Raw genomic sequence first — 23,213 nt, 5'->3', positions numbered from 1 at the left:
AATAAAACTTTAAGAATAACGATCATTTTCACACCTCAAGATCATAACCGTCCTCCAGTTTTCTTTGTGGGTAGCTCATGTTTGCCAATGTTCACATTGATTTGACGGGTAGCGACGGCTAAAATTATTAGTCTAAATGGTGCAGTTTCAAAGGTACTGAATTGATTCACAAATAAAATTGGTGGATTACATTTTCCCAAATTAAAGCATGTGGATCAAAAGTGGTTCAAGTAAAAAAGTTAAAAGACAAAAAAAAAGTTACAATAGGGTACCTAAGTGTACCCATAACAAATACCCTAAATAGTAAAAGCATACATGATACCAGGCCCTCAGTTGACATACTTGATGACAATGGCTAATTTTGTAATCTTTTTGAAGGTATTTCATATTGTTTTTGAGTCAATTTGTAAGGTTAATTCGTATAAGTTATTCATTTTTGTCTTTAATTTGCACATTGAATTGATAAATGAATTAGTTGTGATTTTGTCATTTTACTTGCAAAATTTCTTTGTTTTTGTAGGGAAAATGATCAAACTCAATTGGAAGTGAAATAGTGAACTAACAAAGTGAGGATTAGAAACTTGAGAAGTCACAATAATGTCTGAAAAAGGTGGTGCAATTCAAGGATGAAACTTCAAAAGAAGAAGAAGAGACAAGAACCCTCAAGGGTTACTCAACGGATTTTGCAAGAGATTATGGACAGAATGTTAACTTCAAAGAGAAAAGCAAAGAATTACATGCTCTGCATAATCCCTAAAAGAATCCCTTGAGGGATTAGAAGATGATTGCAAGTTGCCAACTTACATATTTTTTTCTTTTTCATCTTTAACAAGACATAAATGGACAACTTGTAAAAACTTTCGATGGTTCTAGGAGCTTCTTTCTTGACTCTTATTAAGGAAGAAACAAATTGTTGGAGTGAGAGATCAGCTCTTGACAAGAAGAACAACATTTTTTTATTTTTCTTCTCTAACTTAGCTTAGTGTAGTTTTAGATCTAGTTTATATTTCTCTTGAAGAACTTGAAGAACTCTTGGTGTAACAATGTAATTTTGATGGCATCGACGATGATGAAACTCAGAGGTTTTATTTCTTCACTTGAATGAGCATTTCTTCCTCTTTACCCTCTTTGTTGTTTCATTAATGATTAGTCACATTGAAGATACGAGTTTTATTGTTAAATCTACTATATCTAGCTAAATTTTCTTGTTCTAGGAATAGATGAAACTATTTGTACCTTGATTATAGTTGAAAAAAGTTGATTATTGCAATGTCTTATACTTACTAGTTCATTTATTCTTACTTTAACACTTGTGAATGTTTAATCACCATTTGTAAGCCATGAGAGTTGTTAATCTATGAAAGTAGTTGATAATGATGGAAATGAAATAGGCGGAATCTAAGGAGTAGGCATACGAAAGTAGTGGTACACTAAGGTGGATATTTTTGGCATTTCTAGATCTAGATTAAGTTTTCACACTTGTAATTTCACCATGAAAGTAGGGAAACTATAATGTTGACTAGATTTGGTTCATTGGCGAGAGCCAGTTCTGATGATTTGAGTAAAATGCATCTTTGGCAAGACAAGTGCATTAGTGATGATTGACATTTCATCCAGAGTTAGGTGCATTTAGTGAATTCTATACCCTAAAATATTTGTGGTTAGTTGAGTTTCTTCAAGTTGTTAATTTTTCTTGCATTGATTTAACATTGTGGTTATTTTACTCAGTTAAAATTCTTGATTAGTTTAGATAATAAAGTGAGCTAAAGTAGAGGATTGAAGGATCTTAAGAACACTAGCCTATTGGACCTGAGTTCCCTGGCTTCAAGATCCTTCATTAATGTCTTCGGTTCAAATACTTTGTTTTAAGAAACCTCCAAGGTCTCAGTGGTAGTTGCAATTTCGTCCCTAAGCTGATTCGCAATATTGTCAATTTCCTCAAACTCTCTTAGCAACCTACTAAGATCCACTGACGAGCACAGAGTATACATATATCAATTAACTCATCCATAATCAAAATTTACATTTATAAATCCTAAATACCCCACATGCGATTTTTCGCAAATATACGAGTCGAGAGCAAGTATAGGGTATTAAGGGTCGAACCCATAGGAAAGATTTTCAATTATCGGTGATTTCGAACTCTTTTTTTATTTAGACTATAAGCATGAAGTAAAAGTGATAAAATTAACATTAGAAAGCTCCTAGAGGTATGGAATTCCTTACTACTCTTGTAAATGAAGTTACTAGTTAAGTGAATATTATTATCTTGGCTAGTCATGTCGTAATTTCCTAATGTATGTGAAACCTACTCTCGTAGTGAATCAACTATACTTATAATTAAATTATATCTACTCTCATGGTTATGAATTAACTAAAGTTCATTTCTTTTATAAAATTATATGAAACAAGTCACTAAAGCCATATAGGTGCACCTCTACTTTCGTAAGTGTACTCCTTAGGTTTATCACTTCATTGAACTAGTGTTAAACTCCAATTCTTATTGCAAACTTAACATCTTAAGATTATCATAATTAATGGCCGGTTAATTATGATAAAAAGAGCAAAAGTAATACAGATCTTGTTCAAAATAATATCATCAAATAACCAAGTAAACAGTATTAACAAGATATAGCAAGTTCATCTATACTCTAGGCATAAACTTTAGCAGAATATGAAAACAAACACCAAACTTGTATTATAGTTAAACATGAAATCAAATACAAAAGAGAAAGTGATAGGAGAGAAGTCACCCTTGTCACATGAGCTTCAAACTCGCTATCTTTGTTGCTCAATTTTCATCCAAATCTAACTACAAATACAAGATGGATAAACTATGCTACCTGTACTATACTACTTTAACTAATGAACTAAGAAAAACTAGTGAAGACTACATTTTTTGTGAGTTTCTCTAGCCTTCCAAAGTTGTCAAAATGTCCTCCAAAGGCTGCTATTTATAGAGAGATTCAAGCTCAAGGTGAGTTGTTTTTTGGTTGGCAAAATTGGCTTTTTAACTCATCAAGAGTTGTTCTCCAAGTTTTCACACTCTTCTTGGTCAGATATAGCCGAAATTCTGAGTTGTAGATGAGCTGGAAAGGTTGTTTGAACAAAGAACAAGTTGCAAAGCAAGTTGTAGTAGAAAATGAAGAATTCACAACTTGAAAATGCGACCTTAGGTCACTTATTGCCTACCCACGTATTGCTTGTGCAAGTTTGTACTTTTTAGGTAGAATTCATCCTTGCTCCGTTTTTTGTCCAATTTCAACTAATATTTTCTCAATGATGAAGGCTGAACTACCTCTTGTGTAAAACATGAAAGTTGTAGCTCTTTAAGTCAGCTTTCCAATGCATTAAGAATCATCCAATTTGGAGCTCTGTGTACCAACAAATAACCAAAATACCCTCAACTGGTCAGAACCTTGTTTCAGCTTCGACCATAGAAAATGCACTTCTATATTTCGATTTTATGACATAGAAAATGACTGAACTGGATTTCGATATCTTCATGCCAAATGTATATCTATCTCTTACTTCAAAATGGTTCAAGAATCACCTCAATCCAATGCTTGTAACTCAAGATATAGTTGAAATATCACAAGGTGTCAAAACTTGAAAACTTGCATTTCATCCTTTGAATGTTTTGGACTTCATATTTTCTTTTTATCACTTCAAATCATCATCAATCATCCAATTATCTTCTCGAATCACTCCATTTGATGATTGAATCCTTAAATCTATAAAAACATGAAGTTTTTACCATAAAAATCCATAGCAATGCAATTTTTATACTTTAAACCACAAAATGCATATTTTCACTAAAATCATAGTTAATTAGTTATAAAAGTAAATAAATTACACCAAAACTAACTAATAAAACACATTAAAAATACGTAAAATATACACTTATCATCCGCCACCCCCGTTTTTCAATCGAAACTTGAGGTCAGTATTCTCAAAAGATGCCCTTTCAAACTCCTTAGATGAAGTTTTGCACCTTTGTGTGAACTCCTTCAATGAATTTTGATGGAAATTGCAGTCTTTTTTCCTTTTTCAAAAGTAAATCCTTTTTGTTCCATTGTTTTAACATTATGGTTATTTTATTTAGTTAAAAATTAATTAATTTAGAAAATAGAGTGAGCTAAAAGTTTTAGTAGTTGAAAGTAATTCTCGTGGAATCGATCCTTACTCCCTAATATTACGATCCACAACCTGTATACTTGCAACGAATGAAAAAATAGGTTAAAATTTAAAGTGTTGGTTAGAACCCGTCACTCGACTTGACATGATGAGTGTGACTGAAAGCATCAAGTGACCAATATCTATATGCCGACACAACAATTCTAGTGAAACAATAATTCGTCCCTAATTTTCTTGCACTACCAAATGGCAAATGTCCACCGAACAGGTTCACGTGGGTTGATTTTTTTTAGCTGGTGTCACTTTTCTATAGAATTCAGATTAATTAGTGCGAGGCTGCTTTCACTGATCAAAAGATGACAATGCCGCTCACAATTCCATTCACTTGAATGTGAATAAACTATTTCTGCACTTAAACAAAGCGGCGAGAAAAATCATTAGTCTACTCCTCTGTTTTTAAACTCGGACCGGACCGGACCGGTTGAACCGGCCACGGCCATTTGGCCGGTCCGAGTTAATCCTCAAAACCGAAAAATAAAAAACTCGATCAAACCAGGTCAAAACTCGGGTTTGACCGGAAAAATGAACCCGGTCTTTTTTTTTTTTTTACTTTTTTTGAAAGGTCAGAATATTTTTAATATGATGTTTTGATCCTTAAGTTGTTAAAAATTATTAACATACCTCAAATATTTCATACTTTATAAATGTTGTCTTAAAGTTTGGTGTTATTTTTTAATTAAGTCCATAATTTTAATTCTAAACTTGTTAATGCTTATTAAATAATATAAATTACTACTTGATTGCTCTAATTTATTTATATTTTCTTATTAAATATATTTGAAACATCAAATATATATGAATATACCTTTATTAATATTAACATGTTATTAAGTATTTTACATATAATATTTTAATTTTTAAATATATTTTATTTATGACATCATCCGGTTGAACCCCTATCGAATCCGGTTGAACCCATTGACCCCTGACCCTTGAGCTCGACCGAGTCGTTATTCGATCCAGTTCTGAAAACATAGGTCTACTCTTGACTGCGAGCTATATATAAGGCTACAGGGAGTTGATCCATATTTGCAACTAAACTGTTAGAAACACAAGCCACCAAGATGGAAATAACCTCAGGAACGTGGATAGCAGTGCTGGTCAGAATTGTACCAGTGGTGGGGTGGGCGATGTGGTGGTGGAGTTATCTCTGCTTCGTTCTACCGGTTAAATTCCGGTGTTCCGGTTGGGACACAAAGCTTCCTGCTGGCAACATGGGGTTTCCACTTGTCGGAGAAATGCTTCACTTTCTTTGGTATTTTAGGGTTGTTAAACGACCTTGATAGGGTGTTAATTGTTAGTAATTTTATTGTTAATTCTCCTCTTTATCCTTGCCAAATATTGCTTTAATTGTCAATATATATTTATATTTGGTATTTGGATATACTTTCAGAAAGTGGAGCAGAAACCTTCTTGAGAAGATTATTGTGAAACTCTATACAATTGGCCCATATGCATGGTGTAAACCAACGTCCATTTCTTTCTATAATGAAAAGGAATTGAATTGCATTTGGCTGGCCAACATCTCAATTAGGTGGGGACCGCGAAGACTTGACCATTGTGTAAAGACACATTTTTGGTTTGCTCTCTTATTTGTGAACGTGTGCACTTGGTCAAAGGAAACCGACAAACCATAGTTGGCTTTGCTTTTGTTTTCGGTGGAGTTGATTAGGTAGGGAAGGAATGTTTTCTTTTGTGAGCGTGGAGTGAAGTTTCGAATTGGCTTGTTTTTTTTCGTGGGAGAGCCGCACATTTCGAGAGTCAGTTTTTCTTCTTCTCTTCCGTCTGGGAAGAGAAGTTTTTAGTTTTGGAGTTTTCTCTCAAAATAAGCTCCGTAGGAGGATAGAGGACTTTTTAGTTTTCTCTCCGAGGGATGTTCCAGAGGAGAGAATAGGGAGTTGTTTTGGTTTGTTGAATTCTAGTGTGCAATTTTCTTATTCTCTTCCGAGAGCTTTGTTATTCACTCTCTCAATTATCGAAGAAAGATGATGTTTTTAAATTCAATTGAATTGTGTGAAGATTTTCTTATGAGGCGTGGCTAATTTTCTCCTCTAGTCAAGGATCAATGCGAAGACGCAGTCCCAAATATCTGTGAGATCTAATTAATTTTACGTGTTCCTTAATTTATTAATATTTGCATGTTTTCTATTTTAATTTCCATGGGATTATTTTGTTAATTGGATATCAAGGGACCGATGTGCAATTTGACTTATTAATCTCTTGTCAAATTAATCAATTAAATCCGTAATTGTTTAGTTGGTTAATATTAGTGACAACTAGTATTTTCACATACTAGGGGGACATGCAATCTGATTTAAATAACCCTCGTAGCGTGTTATTAATTTGGGTTAGGCTTTTCTAGTTTTTAATGCAATTAGGAAATTAATTCCTACGGTCGTACCTAGGAGTATTTCCTGGTTAGGAGTAATCAACGGTCGTACCTTGGTTATCAATAAATTAAGGAAAAGCTGGTCGTTAGAGTTTATCGGCGGCTATAACTAGCCTATTAATTAAATTAAGTGAACCCCTGTGCATCAATGATCGGATGAATGGACTGTGTCTGCGTAGTTATATCCTTGGCTAGAATTTATTTATCATTTATTTAATTGCTATTTACAATTGTATTAATTAATTAATTATTTTTTTTGTTAAATTATTTAATTATTTTTAGTTAAATTGTTTAATTATTTTTAGTTTATTTCTGATAAAAATCCCCCCGTGTCCCGAACTTGAAAGGAATCAAATTTTTTCCAATCCCTGTGGATTCGACCCTACTCACTACTATACACAGAAAATTTATTTTTCTCGAGTAGGTATTTATTATTACACAGGCTCGACACTTGTCAGACCTGATGATTTCATTAACAATAAAAGAAACAAGTAAGTTTCGTTTTCCACGCTTGAGTGTTAAATAATTATTGTTCCATTTTATTTATTGATTTTGTTTGCAAAGCTAATGAACGTGCTACCAAATGCATAGGCCCAAATTTACACGTTTGCCTGTCATAGTTTTTTCAACTTGATATTTTAAATCCTTTTGCAACATTCTTTTAGGTCTGTTTTGATCGATGGGCTTGGGTGGATATGGATTTGATGTGTTACATCGAAGCGATAGAGATTTGAAATTGACCAATTAAATCATTAAATGGACGAACTTTCGGACTTAAAAATAATTAAATTGAAGTTCATTCAAATTTGGTGATATTTCAAATCCTTCCTAATCGGACATCAATGTCTTTTCCAAACCATTCATATGGAGTGAAGAACGGTGGTAAATTGATTTTGCTGTTTTAAAAAAAATGACCCCCCAAAAAAAATTATCGGAGTTCAATTTGATTTTTCTCGTTTGCGGTTTGAGGGCCCAAAAAATATGGTGTACTGAAAATTTTGTGCACGAGATTGAGAGCTCAAGCATGGCGGCTGCTGGAGATGATGTTGTCGGTGTTGCACCCCAGTCAGCAGAGAAGAAGAACAGAGGGATATCGTAGGATGACAATAGAAAAACTTTTAAAAACAATTTGACATTTAACCCCTAAACCTTTGACATTTTTTTTTTTACCCCAATTCCTTCTGTTGTTGTAAACTTTCTTGTTTTACGTAATCCTTAACCAATGAAGCAATTGAATTGATTAAGATTTCAAATGAACTGAAACAAATCCACTTTATATCTCTATATATTTGAACACAAGAAATGGATGTGTTGATAAATAGCAATCAAAGAGATGTCCATTTTATCGTGAATAATCAGTATTACCACAGATGGTGTGCAATAGGATATGTCTTTTTTTTTTCTTTTCTTCAAACATATGACCTTATGGTTTCAAAGCCTATACTTTGTACTTTGTTGTAGTGTAGAAGTGCTAATTCTTATGCTAAAACTAACAGTCAATATCTAAAAAAGTTACAAGTCTGTTTTGATCGAAGATGATTTGAATTTCTTTTTTAATAATGTTGTAGCCTTTTTTTGTGTTGTATGTGAGATAAAAAGTTGGTTAAAAAACAAATTTTAGTATAGAGAGATTTTCTGAAGAATGACCAATCGATAAACACATCCTTGAGTTTTTGGGCATTGACGGTTGGTTTTAACATTTTGTCAAATACTTTTTCACCTCAAGCTAGCTTGTATCTTCTTCTTCTATTTGAATAAATTGCCATTGTCATCACGTCATCATCTCTAATCTGCAAGTTCTCGTTAACTTGGGAATTGAATCGACATTTTTCTAATCGGCGGTCTGCAGATTAGTTATTGGTTTAAAAAGTAAATCAGAAAGACTTCACAATCAAAACCAAAATCCATTCCATCAGCTTTTGAGTAGAGTTAATTTTAGTTAACATGTTACTTTATAACCAATCATCTACTCAGATATGGTGATGGAGAAGGATTGTACAAAACCCATCTGTTCGGTTCACCTCTATAATTGCATGCTCTCCATCAGCTAACAAATCTATCCTTCAGTCGGATCAAGTCTTTGCAATGGGTTGGCCTGGCACTAAAATTACAGGCAACAAATTCCTCATCGCCATTGAAGGATCATCACATACAAGCATTAGAGGCTTGGTTGTAAAGGCCCTCAATCAACCTGATGCCCTCCGTAGGATAGCCATTATGGTCTAACCAGGAATAGTTGCAGCCCTGCAACAATGGTCCAAAGAAGGAAGAGTAGTCGTATTCAATAAAGGACAGATATAGCCTGATGCATATAAGAAGCTAAGAAGCCTATTTGAATCATTTAATGGGAATAAATCCACACCTTGTACTATATTCATTGGACAAATATAGCCTTACCTTTTAAATTTTAAATTTATTTGATGCTTTTATAATTTTGAGAAACATATATTTATATAGCAAAAAAGAGGAAAAACAAATGTTTGCATTATCTTTGAATATTGTACAAATGCATAATATTAATTTATAATTTATAATTTAATTTAGCAATCAAAAGATTTTTAGTTACTAATAATGATGTAAATAGGAATATCAACATATTTCAATTTCATAAAATCAAAGTCTAAGCATTTTTCAAGGTGGAATTTATATTCATATTGACTTCATATTAGTATTCATCTTTTGGTTATGTGTAAGTGTTAAAAGGGCTCTTAACAAAATAAACAAGAAATGGGAATCTGTATATAAAACTCATATAAAGATTGGGGGTGAATTTTTTTTTCTTTAGAAAAGATATTACTATAAAAAGTTTTGATTAATGCTTAAAGTCAAAGGTATCAAATGTCTAACAAATATATAGGATGTGGATTTATTATGTTTGGGTGTGAATTTAGTCCTTCCCTAATTTAATCACGTGACTATGTGTACTTCAAATTCAAAGTTGTATATATTTTCAAACCCAGAGAAAGAAACCAAAAGAGATTGAACGAACACAAAACTCAGAGAAAAATTAATTTATTGTCTTTTTGAGTGTTTGAAGACGAATCATAGTGAGTGAAATCTGAATACAAAATTACCGGTATTAATTATTCCATAGTAACACAATTGTTAATTATAGTTTGCAACTTTGACAGATTAAGCAATTAGAGAATCATATGATGAAGCAATTACTAAAAATGAAAAATAGCAAACCACCTCTAATATAAGCAAAAATAAAAATAAAAGAATGAGTGTGTGAGTGATTTGAAAAAGAATAAATTAATTTTAGTAGGCAAAAGAAAACTGAAAGCGGTAATATAAAAAAATTGAAAATAAAAATACACAAGAAGACTGTAGATTAGTCCCTCCAGTGAATTCTATACCATATTCTCAAATGGAAATTTTAACTAATGGTAGTTGACCGTTACCCCTAACTTGAAGGGAGTTTTTTGCAATTAACCCTTAGCGCTTGAGTAATTTCACTCTTGGGAAGTCCATAGCTTTTCATATTTCCTTGTGTGAGCTAGACTTAGAAACCCAATTCTACATAAACAAGGCCGTTGATCGATGGATCCCCTCATTAATTCAGAAAGCCAAAACATTTTTTTACAGATGTAATAAACAAGAGAAAGTGTGAAGGGGATGCTGCAAGAGCTGAGTATGATTTGTTGGATCAACTCTTGCATCTAAAAGATGACGATGGTAAGCAACTTCAAGATACAGAGGTGCTCGACAACATCGTAGGCCTCATAATTGCTGGCTATGAATCTACTTCCCTTTCAATTATGTGGGCTGTGTATTATCTCGCAAAGTACCCAAATGTACTTAAAAGACTACAGGTAGAGCTGTTAATCGAGCCGAGTCGAGCCGAGTATTTGGCTGCCGAGCTCGACTCGAGTTTAATTCGAGCCGAGCTCTACTTGAGCTCGTTAGGAAAACGAGCTTTAAAATGTGTTCGAACTCGACTCGTTAAATGTACATGTGGCTCGAGCTCGAGCTCAAGCTCGACTCGTTTATCACAAACGAGTCGAGCTTCACGAACTTGAGCTCGAGCTCGTGCAAATTAACCTTAATAAAAATCTATAATTTTTAATTTTTATAATTTTGATTTCTAAAATGACAAATATGCCCTTCACTAACGAGCTCTAATGAGCTACTCGAGTATCAAACGAGTCGAGCTTACTCGGCTCGTTAACTAAACGAGCATGTTTCGAGCTCGAGCTCGACTCGTTAACCAAAATTAACGAGTCGAGCTCGAACCTTTACGAATCGAGCTCTAACGAGCTTTCGAGCTACTCGATTGACTTAACAGCTCTAACTACAGGTATGGTTTCCCAACACAAGCTAATTTATGACATTGAAAATCAGATTTCTTCAGTTATTCTTGATTAAGTTTGTCATCTTCACGATTGTAAAACAAATTAACTGCAGGAGGAGCACAAGAATCTTGGTAGGAATGGTGATTTCATCTCTCGCGATGACATTGTAAACTTGCAGTACACAAATAAGGTATATCAATTCAAAGATTATATGACTAAACTCGAAAAACCAATGCTATTAAACTATTAAATTACCTGTGTATCTTTTTGTGCAACTCATCATTTTTGTTCGATACATTGGTTGTTGTGCTGAAGCATCTTGCCATATCGGAAAAATTTTAGTAAATCCAGTTCAACTATTTATCATATAGTTTAATCTTTCGTATCATGATAGTGAATACATCATTAGCTCTAAATACATGATACGTATATAAAATTTGAATTTCAATATACAATTTTGCACATATACATGCATCTTCTTCTTTTTTTTTGTCATATAACTACGTGTGGCATCCTGAATCACCATACCAACCTGCCCAAACCGTGTAAGTTGTTTCACTGGGGATTCGATCCTTAGCAGTGGTACTCACCTAATTAGGCTATTACCACCAGACCAAAGCCCTGAGGGCCAACATATACATGCATCTTCACTTGCTAGTATATATAATGATAATGTAAAAAAAATTTTATCCTTATTTGACCACATAGTGGATGATGTGATTGTACATTGAGGACATAATTCGCTGCTAGTGACTATTGCCTTGATCGTCTTAATTTACTCATATTTCGGGGAGTGACTTGCAAGCAGGTTGTGGAAGAAACAGTAAGACCGGCCCATATTTCACCATTTCTTTTCCGAACAGCTAAAAAGGATTTTGAGTACAAAGGTAAAAGTAAATTTCTTTGTTTTTTTTTTAAATTCATTTAGTTTATCAAATAAAAGGAATAAGTGATTCTATAAATTTCTTTCAGAAGGGTAAACTTTGCATTCTTTGGAGCATACAGCTTATCTCCTTCTGCTAATTAAAAACTGATGAAACTCTTACAGGTTACAAAATACCTAAAGGATGGAAAGTGATCTGCTGGCTACGATACGTTCATGCTGATCCAAAAAATTTTGAAGATCCGTTAAGTTTCAATCCAGATAGGTGGAATGTAAGCAGAAATATCATTTGCATCTTCCTGGAAAACGTGAATTTTAATTTACATATATAATTATTTAACTTCGATATATACTTCTTTCAGGGAAAACCAAAGCCTTGGACAAACTTGATCTTTGGAGGGGGACCAAGGATATGTCCAGGAAATATGCTTGGTCGAATGCAAATTGCCATTTTCATCCACCATTTGGTCGTAGGGTACAGGTATGTGATACACGACACTAATTTTATCCACCAACTGTTGGTTTATTTTCCAATTTACAAAGAAAAAGGCTAAATTCAAAATTGACAAGTTCTTGTTTATTCAGCAATCAAAGTTATCGCACAAATGCAACTCTAATACTGATGAAAAAAAAAAATGAGACATGTATATTTTTGAAACTTTTCAGGTGGGAACTGGTCAATGCTGATGCAGGAATGAGTTATTTGCCACTTCCACGACCAATTGATGGGGTTGAGATCAACATAACCACAATCTAATCAAGAATGAAGACCCTTTCGAAGATTTCAGGCCTGAAAATACTATTTATTCGTTGAGCATGTGGCTAGAAGGCTCTATGACATACATTATGCTGTAACAAACTTCCATCTTGGCCTCTACTTCTATTAGGAGGATGCGGTTTATCACTTGGTCACACAAAGTCTATGGCGGGCTATTTCCAAAACTTATACACGTCTCTATGACAGATTTGTCTTATTGCACCACTTCAATGTATTTGTTGGAGTCAGTAACATCGGAAGAAAAAGGAGCAAGACAGATACAAAGAATATCTACTTGCTGCAGATTATGGGATAATTTCAGAAACCTCCCTTGAGGTTTTTGACAATTTCATTCGGCTCTGCTGAGGTTTCAATAATTGCATAGACCTCCCTTAGACCAATCAAATGACTAAAATGTCCTCCACTTAATAATTAATTCATAAAGGGATGTTTAAAGCCGAAAATACTTCTTATTATTCTATTTGTCATTTACTAATCTCAAAAAATAATTTACATCAATTTTCTAATTTTCATCTCTTCCTCCCTAGTCCCTCCCTCCCTCCCTCCTTCTTTCATATTCTTCTCTCTTTTTCTCCTATAACCGCTTCTCCCTTTCATCAAATATCGCACTCCATTATTACCAATCACACCACTATCAACCTTTTACTATCTCTAAAATTTCTCTGTATTTTTTGTCTTTTTGTCTCTTTCATTCTAGAAAAATTTTAGACCCTTTCTTTTTTTTCCAATAGTTTTACTCTTTACAAATGTTAGCCAATTGAAGTTACCAAATTAACAAGGTGCAGGGAAGATGAAAAAGGTGGCAGTGAAGAAAAAAAATGAAATTGAGAGTTGGAACATAAAGAAGTGACTATTATGTTTGTTAAGCAAAAAGTCTAACAATTACTCATTGGTTCTCTCTTTTATTTACCTATTGACTGTGGTTTTATTATAAAGGCGGACTTTTGTTTCTATTTCTGAGAGTGCTAGAGCAATGATAAATTATATTTTTAGGGGCATGGGGGCATTTCTTAGTTTAATATTGGTAGTGGTGGTAGTAAGTTGCATTAGGCAAGAGTTAGCAAGTAATAAATTTTGAGATGAGTTAGAGTCGTTGGACTTTGTTTGTTTTAGTGAGTATGACACGTACAATAAATTAAAGATTAAAACCTTGTTTTGTTTTGTCTTGTTCTTTGAAGAAGGTGTTTTAGAATATTTGTGAAAATTTATATTTCATTGGGCCTATATTGTTACATAAACCTTAAAAATAAGGGTGGTAGGTGTAATTTTTGAAACTTGAGAAGAGCTCTCTGCAATTGCTGGAAATCTCGAGGGAGGTTTCTAAAATTATCCCCCGGATTATTTATATGTTTGTATTGTTTTTCCTTTTTTTTTAACAGAAACGTTAGGAAATATATTGATTTCAAAACAAGCTATACAAACTTGAGCACCGGCCCATAAGGAGCTCTACAATTGTGTCATTTGACACAGAGGACTTGGATATTCCTCATCTTGCGCTAATGTAGTAGCATACTTACTAATTCTTCTCCCTAATCTATTACACTGGTTGGCAACTAAGCTAAATGAGCAGTTCATAAACAAAGCTTTGAACATGTGAATGTCTTCCAATTGAGCAAAGAGTCTTATGTCTGTGGTCTTGGTATTTCTCAGCATTCGTACCATCTGTGCGAATGAAACAAGCAGATGCACAGCAGGCCAATGCTTTTCGCTGATTTTACACAACGCTAATTTGAGTGCAGCAGCATAATCCAATAAAGTGTCCCCTATACTTCTGTCCTTCATGGCACATGCAGCATGCACCTTGTTGTCCTTGGTTGCCACTATACCAATGCTCACAGTTTTCGTTTCCTTCTGCTGGCTCACCTCCACAACAATTGTCATTGTGTTGCTGTTTGTTGTGTCACCTGGTGCCTCTTCATTGCTAGCTGATGTTTCCTGTCTGCTTGCCAGCTTACCTGTACCTTGCACTTCAGTGTATTCTATCCATTCTAGATGAGCTTTCTGTACAATGTCAAAAGGATTCCTACTCTTGTTGTTGAAGATCTTCTTATTCCTGGCTTTCCACAGTTGCCAAAGAATGTTCACGGTAAGTGCTTGGTGCTTCCATTAACTCAAAAACCCCCCAGTTTAAAGTTTTCTTTGTTGCAACCAACGGCCCTTTGTACATTGGTCTCCTATCACGTTGCCACTCTTTGTAGATTCTTCAAATCTTTATGAGTGCATAGTACACCAGTTTGATTCGATTGTGATTCAATTCCTAATTTTTCAATTAACCTAATTAGACCTCTCCTAAAATAGACTAGAGTAGGAGTAGAGTAAATGTTGTCAATTAAAAAAATATTAAAAAAGAATAAAGTTTTCTTTCTTGCAAGACGTACCTGGAGAATTTTCAATGGCGAGAAAGAGCTCAATGTCAGCTCTTATCTTTTTTTTTTCTTGGTCTAGGAATTATGATTTATACTGCCTTGTTTACTGGTCTATGTTATGTGCTTATATACGTAAGAAAATGTGTGTACAAAAGATGGAGAGAGTTTGTTGTGAAAGAGAAAGAATGCATACGTGTAATGAAGTGCGTTTGAGAGAGAGAGAGAATGTGCTCGTGTGTGACAAAAGGTCGAGGTACATGCATGTGTACGTGAGAATGAAAATGTGTTCATATAAAGTGTGTGAAAGAAAAAGTGTATGAAAGAGGAAAGGAAAAATCTTCAAAACATGGCTCACATTTTGTTAAATAAAATTTTCATCATTTACTTTTAAAATGGTAATTTTATATTGTTTACAAACTTAAATTAGTAATATTTGGTCTCAACCTATATTTTTTATTTTTTTTAACCTAAATTCGTTATGTGAACCATAAATCATACATGGCCATTTTTTTTAGATATAAAAAGGTTAAATCCCATTTATAGTTAAATAAGTGATTCGATTCATATTCATTTTGCCCTCTAAAAAAGTAAAATTTGATCCAAACTATATTAATTTTTCTCCTAAAAAAGGGATTTGATTCAATTAGGACAGTCAATGGGACTGGGCAAGTTTGAGCTCAACTCATTAGGTTTGAGGAAAAGTTCGATGAGTCTAACCTTTCATTGAGTTATGCTGAATTTGGATCTAAATATTAAGTTCGAATTAAATGTGAGCCAAACTTGAACCTTATTATGCTCAAACTCGACCCTTTAATCTACATCTATATATATAATTATATATAATATATTTATATTTTCATATATATAATTATATATCTAAATATATAATACTAATACTTTATACTTATGAGTTATGTGCCAAAATATATTAATGTATATAAGAAATATTAAATATACAAAATTATGTCAAAAGATTCAAAAGGACAAATCCAAGTACGAGCAAATTAAGGATCTTTGAAAATATATTGATTGTTGACCATATTTATTACTATTTTTCATGTACTTTGAACAACTGGATATATTATTATTGAAAAATTCTTGGTTTATATACTTTTTAATGGATTGTGTATAGTTTTAATGTTATGGTCATGTTGATGTTAAATTAACTTTAGAACTTAACAGTTATATTAATTATATTAAGGAAATTAAGAAGCAATGAGCAAGTTTGGACTCAATCAAAATTAGGCTCACAACCCCAATATTTTATGAGTCAAGTATGAGTTTGGCATTGATCAACTCAAAACTTATAATCCAAAACTCGAAAATGATACTAATTACTTGAGTCAAGGCTGGGCTTGTTAAAATCCAGTTCAGATGGCCCAATTGATAGATAGGTCTAGATTCAATCCATATTCATTTTTACCATTAAAAATGTGGGATCTGGCTTTTTTGTACCTAGAAAATGGTTGTATATAGGTCACGTGGTAATTTCAAACTAAAAAATAATTGAAAACTTAGTTTGAAACCAAATTTTGTTAACTTAAATCTGTAAGGGACGTAAACTTAATATTTTAAAAGTGAAAAATGAAATAATTAATTTGATGGAATGTGATTGACGCTTTGAATGATTTTCCTAAGAGATAATTTTTAAGAGAAGATGTTCAGGGGTAATAAAAAAAAGAGAATGTAAATAGACAACAATAAAAAAAATTACAAATTAAGTCTATACGTGATCAATTTAGCAAATTCAGTAAACTTAAAAATTTAAATACAGATTAATGAGTGCTTAATGTATTAAAAGGTAAAGCAATATAATTCAAAAAGTTCTTCGTGGAGTGATTTTCAATGTCAAGCAAAATTATCAAAGAGCCTTCACAGATAAAAGACACGGCATAGGCAACACAAGATTACTACTGTCAACACCCAAATCTTCCAAACCCATAAATACAGAAGGGGGGGAAGCATAACAAAATGAGAGGACTGAAAGGAGCCTGAAGCCGCCGCCACCACTATGCTTGAATTTTTGAGCACTGAAAGCAGCCTGAAGCCGCCACAGCCACTACTGAGCATTGCTTCAGGCTGCTTGCGGTTAAACCGCAAGGTTGCTTTTTTTAATTATTATTATTTAACCCTTTGAAACAATGCCCGGAATAAGTGAATCTAAAATTCATAGATGTTAGAGGCTTAGAGCATGAAATCCACTTGTACGCATGGGCGGATTTAAAAGCCAAAGCTTCATGTCATCCAAACAGCTACAATGGATTTGGGATGGGATTTCAAATCCAAAACCCCCCAAATCCAGTGATTCAAATGCACTCTAATAAATTGCTGACTTAGTTTCAGTTTCTTTAGGTCAACCAATTTTTTTTTTAATTTTTTTTTTTTTTAGTGTAAACAGGAGGACTCGAACCCGAGACCTCTCACTTACACTCCCTCCCCATGTATCACCCAACCCAACCCTCCCCCCTTTAGGTCAACCAATAAATGCTATCAATCGTGATAAATCTATTGTCCCATTTCTGGTACATTGGAATGGCCTAGAATGGAGAGGGCTCTCTCACTACTTGGGCATTCCATTTTATGTTTGGCATGGACCATTTAAATTGGAAAGGTCTTTCCTAGGGATGGGTAGGTAAAACCCGATACTCCTAAGTACTCGACTTGATGGTTAATCTGATTACATGACCGATAAATTATTCATTAGGGTATGGTTAGGGTATGGTATTAATGAGGGGTTAGTGACAGGCAATCCAATAGAATTTGATAAAAAAAAAATTGTCCTAAAAACCCTATATATATATATATATGTGTGTGTGTGTGTGTGTGTGTGTGTGTGTGAAGAGATTGTAAGTAGGATGTCCTAAATTCAAGGCCACTCACTATATATGTATGTATTATGTATTTGAAAGTCTCAAATGGAGACAATTGTCATTAAAAATTAGAAGAATACTAATTTAACCCTTTATAAAATGTTAGATTTTCTCTTGTAGGTTCAATAGCTCTACCCAAATTTAAGACTGAATGTAGTGTGTTGATTTAACATGTTGTATGTATTGATTTTAGTTTAATAAAAATTAATTCCTTTTTATTGAACTATTCATGTTGTGAGTAGGAGGGTTTGATATTAAGAATTAAAATCCATAAGATTACCCAATAGGATTTGGTAAATGATTTAGATAAATAAGTTAAAGTTTGCTAAGAGAGATTTTTGAGAATATTCAACCCACTACAATCCCTAGACTTTACCCTTAAAATACTCATTTCAACATTTTCTTGAAATCCCTATTCCTCAAAAAAATAAATAAATAATCCAAAAAATGGCAACTACATCTTGGAATAGCCAAAATTGTAAGATGTCAAAGGTACCCTTATAAATATAGCTAATGAATTAAAATTTTTCCTTACAAGTATAATTGCATTACCCAATCTTATGATATTTATGAGTTTAATTAACCATTACCTCTAATTTTTAATTACAACCAATTTTTTCTATATTTAATAAAATTTTCCCTTTTTACTAGGAAGAAAATGTTTAAGATACCGCTTTTTTGAAAAATTCTGTACAATATTTTTTGTATTTCATATAAATCATGAGAATATAGCAAAAAATTATGAATATTTCACTTCATACAATTTCTACATTACCTTGTTAATTATATCTCTAACAGATACACAATTTTAAAATAAAAATCTATACTATAGAATTAATCAAATATTATGATTAAAGTATTTCATTATGAACACTCATTTATTTCTAAAGTAAAAATATATCAAAGCTACATGTAGAGTTACACAAATAACATAGTGGAAACAAATGGCACAAAACTAATACATGTTATGTCCCATAAAGCAATCAAAGGCAATTGAGTCAAATTTATACAGATTCTATTTTATTACGAAACACTGAATAAAGAATTGACATTTCATTCAAACTTGTATAACAGACACTGCAATGGAAAAATAATTTTCTTAACTATTTTGGATGAAAATTTATACTGCGTGATAATATATTTATATTCTTGACATGTCAATGTACCAAATGAGGGTTTAGTTATCAAAAGAAAATGAAAACCCCGAAAAGCAAAGGCATTAATACATTTACAAACACGCATCAAAATCATCTTAAATCCCAATTTGTTTTTAAGGCAAATGTAACCTTTTCATTGAGTAAGAAATCATTTTACACTATTTGAGGCAAAACCTCAGTAATACATCATACCTATCCACTGTACTTTCGTGCAACCGATACAACTATCAAGAAACTTCAAAAATACTGTGCCTAAAGACCCACTATACCACTAATTCCTAATTAGTTCTATTTCTTGGAATCCTGACAACATCACATTTCTACTCTGGGATATTTGGAAATGCGGTTACTAACAATGTCATCTCCGCAAACTTCAATGAAAAACACTTCTACTGTTTGTGGTGGGGTTTACAAAATCTATGGTATTTCTTCCGGGAACTCTATTCAAACGTGAAGTTTGCGATGAGCTCACACTTGCATCAGTTAAAGCCTCCCTGTCAATGGAAGTAACATTAATTTCTAATTGTTGTAAATGTTGTTTTAGAAATTTGATGCCCATGGTTTTGTTGAAAGTCAAAAGAAGTACTCATTCAGAACTAGAAGGCTAGAGGAAGAGTATGATGGTTTGAAACTTTGAATGCTGTGCCATGGCTTCTAGGATAGCTATTAGCTTTGCATCTGTAAACATCAACTGTTTTTGAAGCATCCGAATAATTGCTGTAGTACCCTGTAAAACATGAAAACAAATGCCTATCAATATTGACTACTAGCAATAGATTTTGGTTTTAGTAGAGCTTGGTTACTGTTGGAGTTGTGTGGGCAAGCCCATTTGTGGGCCAACCTAAAACACAAGCTAACAAGACTTGAGGGTTTTTAAGTGGAAAAATAAGTAGCAGGCGTGAGAAGCTTTCGTTTTTGTGTGTGAGAAAAAGGTTAGCCGCCACTCTTGCTGTCTCTGGGTGAAGAACGAAGAGAGAGAAATAACCTCAAATTTTTGATTGGAGGGTGATTCGAATTCCGATTGAGACGAAATTTTACATACGCGATCCTCTCATCGAACTCTACTCATCTACTAGTTCAGATTTTTGATTTTCTCTTCATTTGGTAACACCTTTTCAAACTCACTTTTTTGACAGTTGCAATTTTTTAGGGTGATTTTGTAGTAATTTCGTTTGGTTGATATTAGTGATATTATTGTCATCCGAATATTTCGGGTAAACCTGTGTATTCCCATTATTATGATAGTGGAGATTTTTTACTAGACTAGGTCTCGTGATTTTTTTTAATTTGGGTTTTCCACGTAAAAAATCTTGATGTCCTGTGTCTTTTATTTTCCTGCATTTTATTATCACTGCTGGTATTATTACTTGGTGATTTGATTTATTCCTATTTTAACGAGTATTTGGGGAAAGAGTAATTTATCCTGAACTAACTCTGATATTATGTGTCTGCACCAGTACCCCTTTCCCAATAAGTGCCTGTACCAGTAACTTTGATATTGTTGGACTTGTGTGGGCCAGCCCATTTGTGGGCCAACCTAAAACACAAGCTAACAAGACTTGAGGGTTTTCAAGTGGAAAAATAAGTAGCAGCTGTGAGAAGCTTTCTTTTTATGTGAGAGAAAAAGGTCAGCCACCATTCTTGCAGTCTCTGGGTGAAGAATGAAGAGAGAGAAATAGGAGAGAGAAATAACTTCAAATTATTGATTGGAGGGTGATTCGAATCCCAATTGAGACCAAATTTTACATACGCGATCCTCTCATCAAGCTCTATTCATCTACTGGTTCAGATTTCGGATTTCCTCTTCGTTCGTTAACCACCTTTTCAAACCCACTACTTTGACAGTTGCAATTTTTGGAGATGATTTTGTAACAATTTCGTTTGGTTGATATTATTGTCATCCGAATATTTCGGATAGACCTGTATATTCCCATTATTATGATAGTGGAGATTTTTGACTGGACTAGATCCAGTGATTTTTTTCAATTTGGATTTTTCACGTAAAAAATCTTGGTGTTCTGTGCCTTTTATTTTCTTACATTTTATTATCACTGCCGGTATTATTACTTGGTAATTTGATTTATTTTTATTTTAACTAGTATTTGGGGAAAGAGTAATTTATCCTTGGCTGACTCTGATATTTTGTACTTGCGCCAGCACCCCTTTCCCAACAAAGTGCCTGTACCAGTAACTCTGATATTGTTGGACTTGTGTGAGCTAGCCCATTTGTGGGCCAACCTAAAATATAAGCTAACAAGACTTCAGGGTTTTCAAATGGAAAAATAAGTAGCAGCCATGAGAAGCTTTCTTTTTTGTGTGTGAGAAAAAGGTCAGCCGCCACTCTTGCTGTCTTTGGGTGAAGAACAAAGAGAGAGAAATAGGAGAAAGAGAAATGACTTCAAGTTCTTAATTGGGGGGTGATTCGAATCCAGATTAAGACGAAATTTTAAATACGCAATCCTCTCATCAAGCTCTACTCATCTACTGGTTCAGATTTCGGATTTTCTCTTCGTTTGGTAACGTCTTTCCATACCCACTTCTTTGGCAGTTGCAATTTTTGGGAGTGATTTTGTAGCAATTTCATTTGGTTGATATTGGTGCTATTATTATCATCCGAATATTTCGGGTAGACCAGTGTATTCTCATTATTGTGATAGTGGAGATTTTTGACTAGATTAGGTCCCGTAATTTTTTTCAATTTGGGTTTTCCACGTAAAAAATCTTGGTGTCCTATGTCTTTTATTTTCCTATATTTTATTATCACTACCGGTACTACTACTTGGTAATTTGATTTATTCCTATTTTAACTAGTACTTGGGGAAAATGTAATTTATTCCAAGTTAACTCTGATATTGTGTATCTGCACCAGTACCCATTTCTCAATAAAGTGCCTGTACAAGTAACTCTGATATTGTTGGACTTCTGTAGGCCAGCCCATTTGTGGGCCAACCTAAAACACAAGCTAACAAGACTTGAGGGTTTTCAAGTGGAAAAATAAGTAGTAGACGTGAGAAGCTTTCTTTTTTGTGTGTGAGAAAAAGGTCAGTTGCCATTCTTGTTGTCTCTGGGTGAAGAACGAAGAGAGAGAAATAATTTCAAATTCTTGATTGGAGGGTGATTCGAATTCCGATTGAAACGAAATTTTACATATGCGATCCTCTCATCAAGCTCTACTCATCTACTAGTTCAGATTTTAGATTTCCTCTTCGTTTGATAACACCTTTTCAAACCCAATTCTTTGATAGTTACAATTTTTGGGGGTGATTTTATAGCAATTTCATTTGATTGATATTTGTGATATTATTGTCATCCGAGCATTTCGGTACACCTGTGTATTCTCATTATTGTGATAGTTGAGAATTTTTACTGGACTAGGTCCCGTAATTTTTCTCAATTTGAGTTTTACACGTAAAAACTTTCTCAATATTGTGTGCCTGCACCAGTACCCCTTTTCCAGCAAAGTGGTATCACAGCAGTCAGGTTGGACTGCTCAGTTGTACTAGTTAAAAATGGATAATTCGGATAGTGGTTGTATGATAAAATCAAATACAACTAATTATTCGATTTGGAAGTCTAGAATGAAAGACTATCTGTATTGTAGAGACTTGTTTGAATCTATAGAGTTGTTATGCACAGAAAAATTGTTGGTAATATTAGAAAATAGATTGGTCAGAATATTTTTCAGTAATTTGCTAATGACACCAGAGTTGATGTATTATGAAAAAAACTTGAGAGCGTGTATGAACGCAAGACCGGCTTGAGCAAGGTTAGTTGTCTGAAGCAGATTACTCATATGAGATATAAAGATAGGGAAGATATGGCTGAACACTTGAGTAATTTTCAAGGATTAATAAACCAGGCAACTACGTTAAATTTGAATTTGGATGATAAAGTACAGGTTTTATTATTGTTCAGTTCACTACAGAATAATTAGGAAACCATAGTGGTCTCTATCAGCAATTCAGCTCCCAATGGTGTGTTGACCATGGCTATTGCGAAAGAAGTCGTGATGAATGAAGAGTTCATGGGGAAGGAACAAGAAATTGATAAAATAGACAACTACGTTAAATTTGAATTTGGATGGTGAAGTGTAGGCTCTATTATTGTTCAGTTCACTATCAGATAGTTAGAAAACCATGGTGATCTCCGTCAGCAATTCAGCTCCCAATGCTGCATTGACAATGGCTATTGCAAAAGAGGCCGTGATGAATGAAGAGTTCATGAGGAAGGAACAAGGAATTATCTATGAGTTCCAGACCCTGGTGACAGAAAAGAAAG

At 33.6% G+C, this 23,213-nt stretch overlaps 1 protein-coding gene and 1 long non-coding RNA gene across 2 annotated transcripts; both read left to right on the top strand.

Annotated features, from left to right (window-relative positions):
- Positions 1–7,610: 7,610 nt before the first annotated feature.
- LOC113688228 (beta-amyrin 6-beta-monooxygenase-like) lies at positions 7,611–11,959 on the top strand. Its single transcript, XM_072068389.1, has 5 exons — positions 7,611–7,681; positions 8,578–8,789; positions 10,175–10,401; positions 10,994–11,071; positions 11,930–11,959. Exons 1-5 carry the CDS (start codon positions 7,611–7,613, stop codon positions 11,957–11,959), a joined length of 618 nt encoding a protein of 205 aa, XP_071924490.1.
- Positions 11,960–11,985: 26 nt separating this feature from the next.
- Positions 11,986–12,472, top strand: LOC113688559 (uncharacterized). The gene is made up of 3 exons (XR_003447987.2): positions 11,986–12,036; positions 12,127–12,245; positions 12,431–12,472. It is a non-coding gene; the product is annotated as an uncharacterized lncRNA (long non-coding RNA).
- The last annotated feature ends 10,741 nt before the right edge of the window (positions 12,473–23,213 follow it).

Source organism: Coffea arabica, chromosome 1e, assembly GCF_036785885.1.
Source record: "Coffea arabica cultivar ET-39 chromosome 1e, Coffea Arabica ET-39 HiFi, whole genome shotgun sequence".
NCBI lineage: Eukaryota > Viridiplantae > Streptophyta > Magnoliopsida > Gentianales > Rubiaceae > Coffea > Coffea arabica.
Note: the sequence above shows the minus strand (reverse complement) of the source record. Positions and strands in the feature narration are given on the sequence as shown.

Coding starts and splice junctions, on each gene's coding strand:
- LOC113688228 (XM_072068389.1), top strand. CDS start 7,611: ATGGCGGCTGCTGGAGATGATGTTGTCGGTGTTGCACCCCAGTCAGCA. Junction 8,790..10,174: donor CAATCAACCTGATGCCCTCC/GTAGGATAGCCA, acceptor ATTTTTTTACAG/ATGTAATAAACAAGAGAAAG. Junction 10,402..10,993: donor ATGTACTTAAAAGACTACAG/GTAGAGCTGTTA, acceptor AATTAACTGCAG/GAGGAGCACAAGAATCTTGG.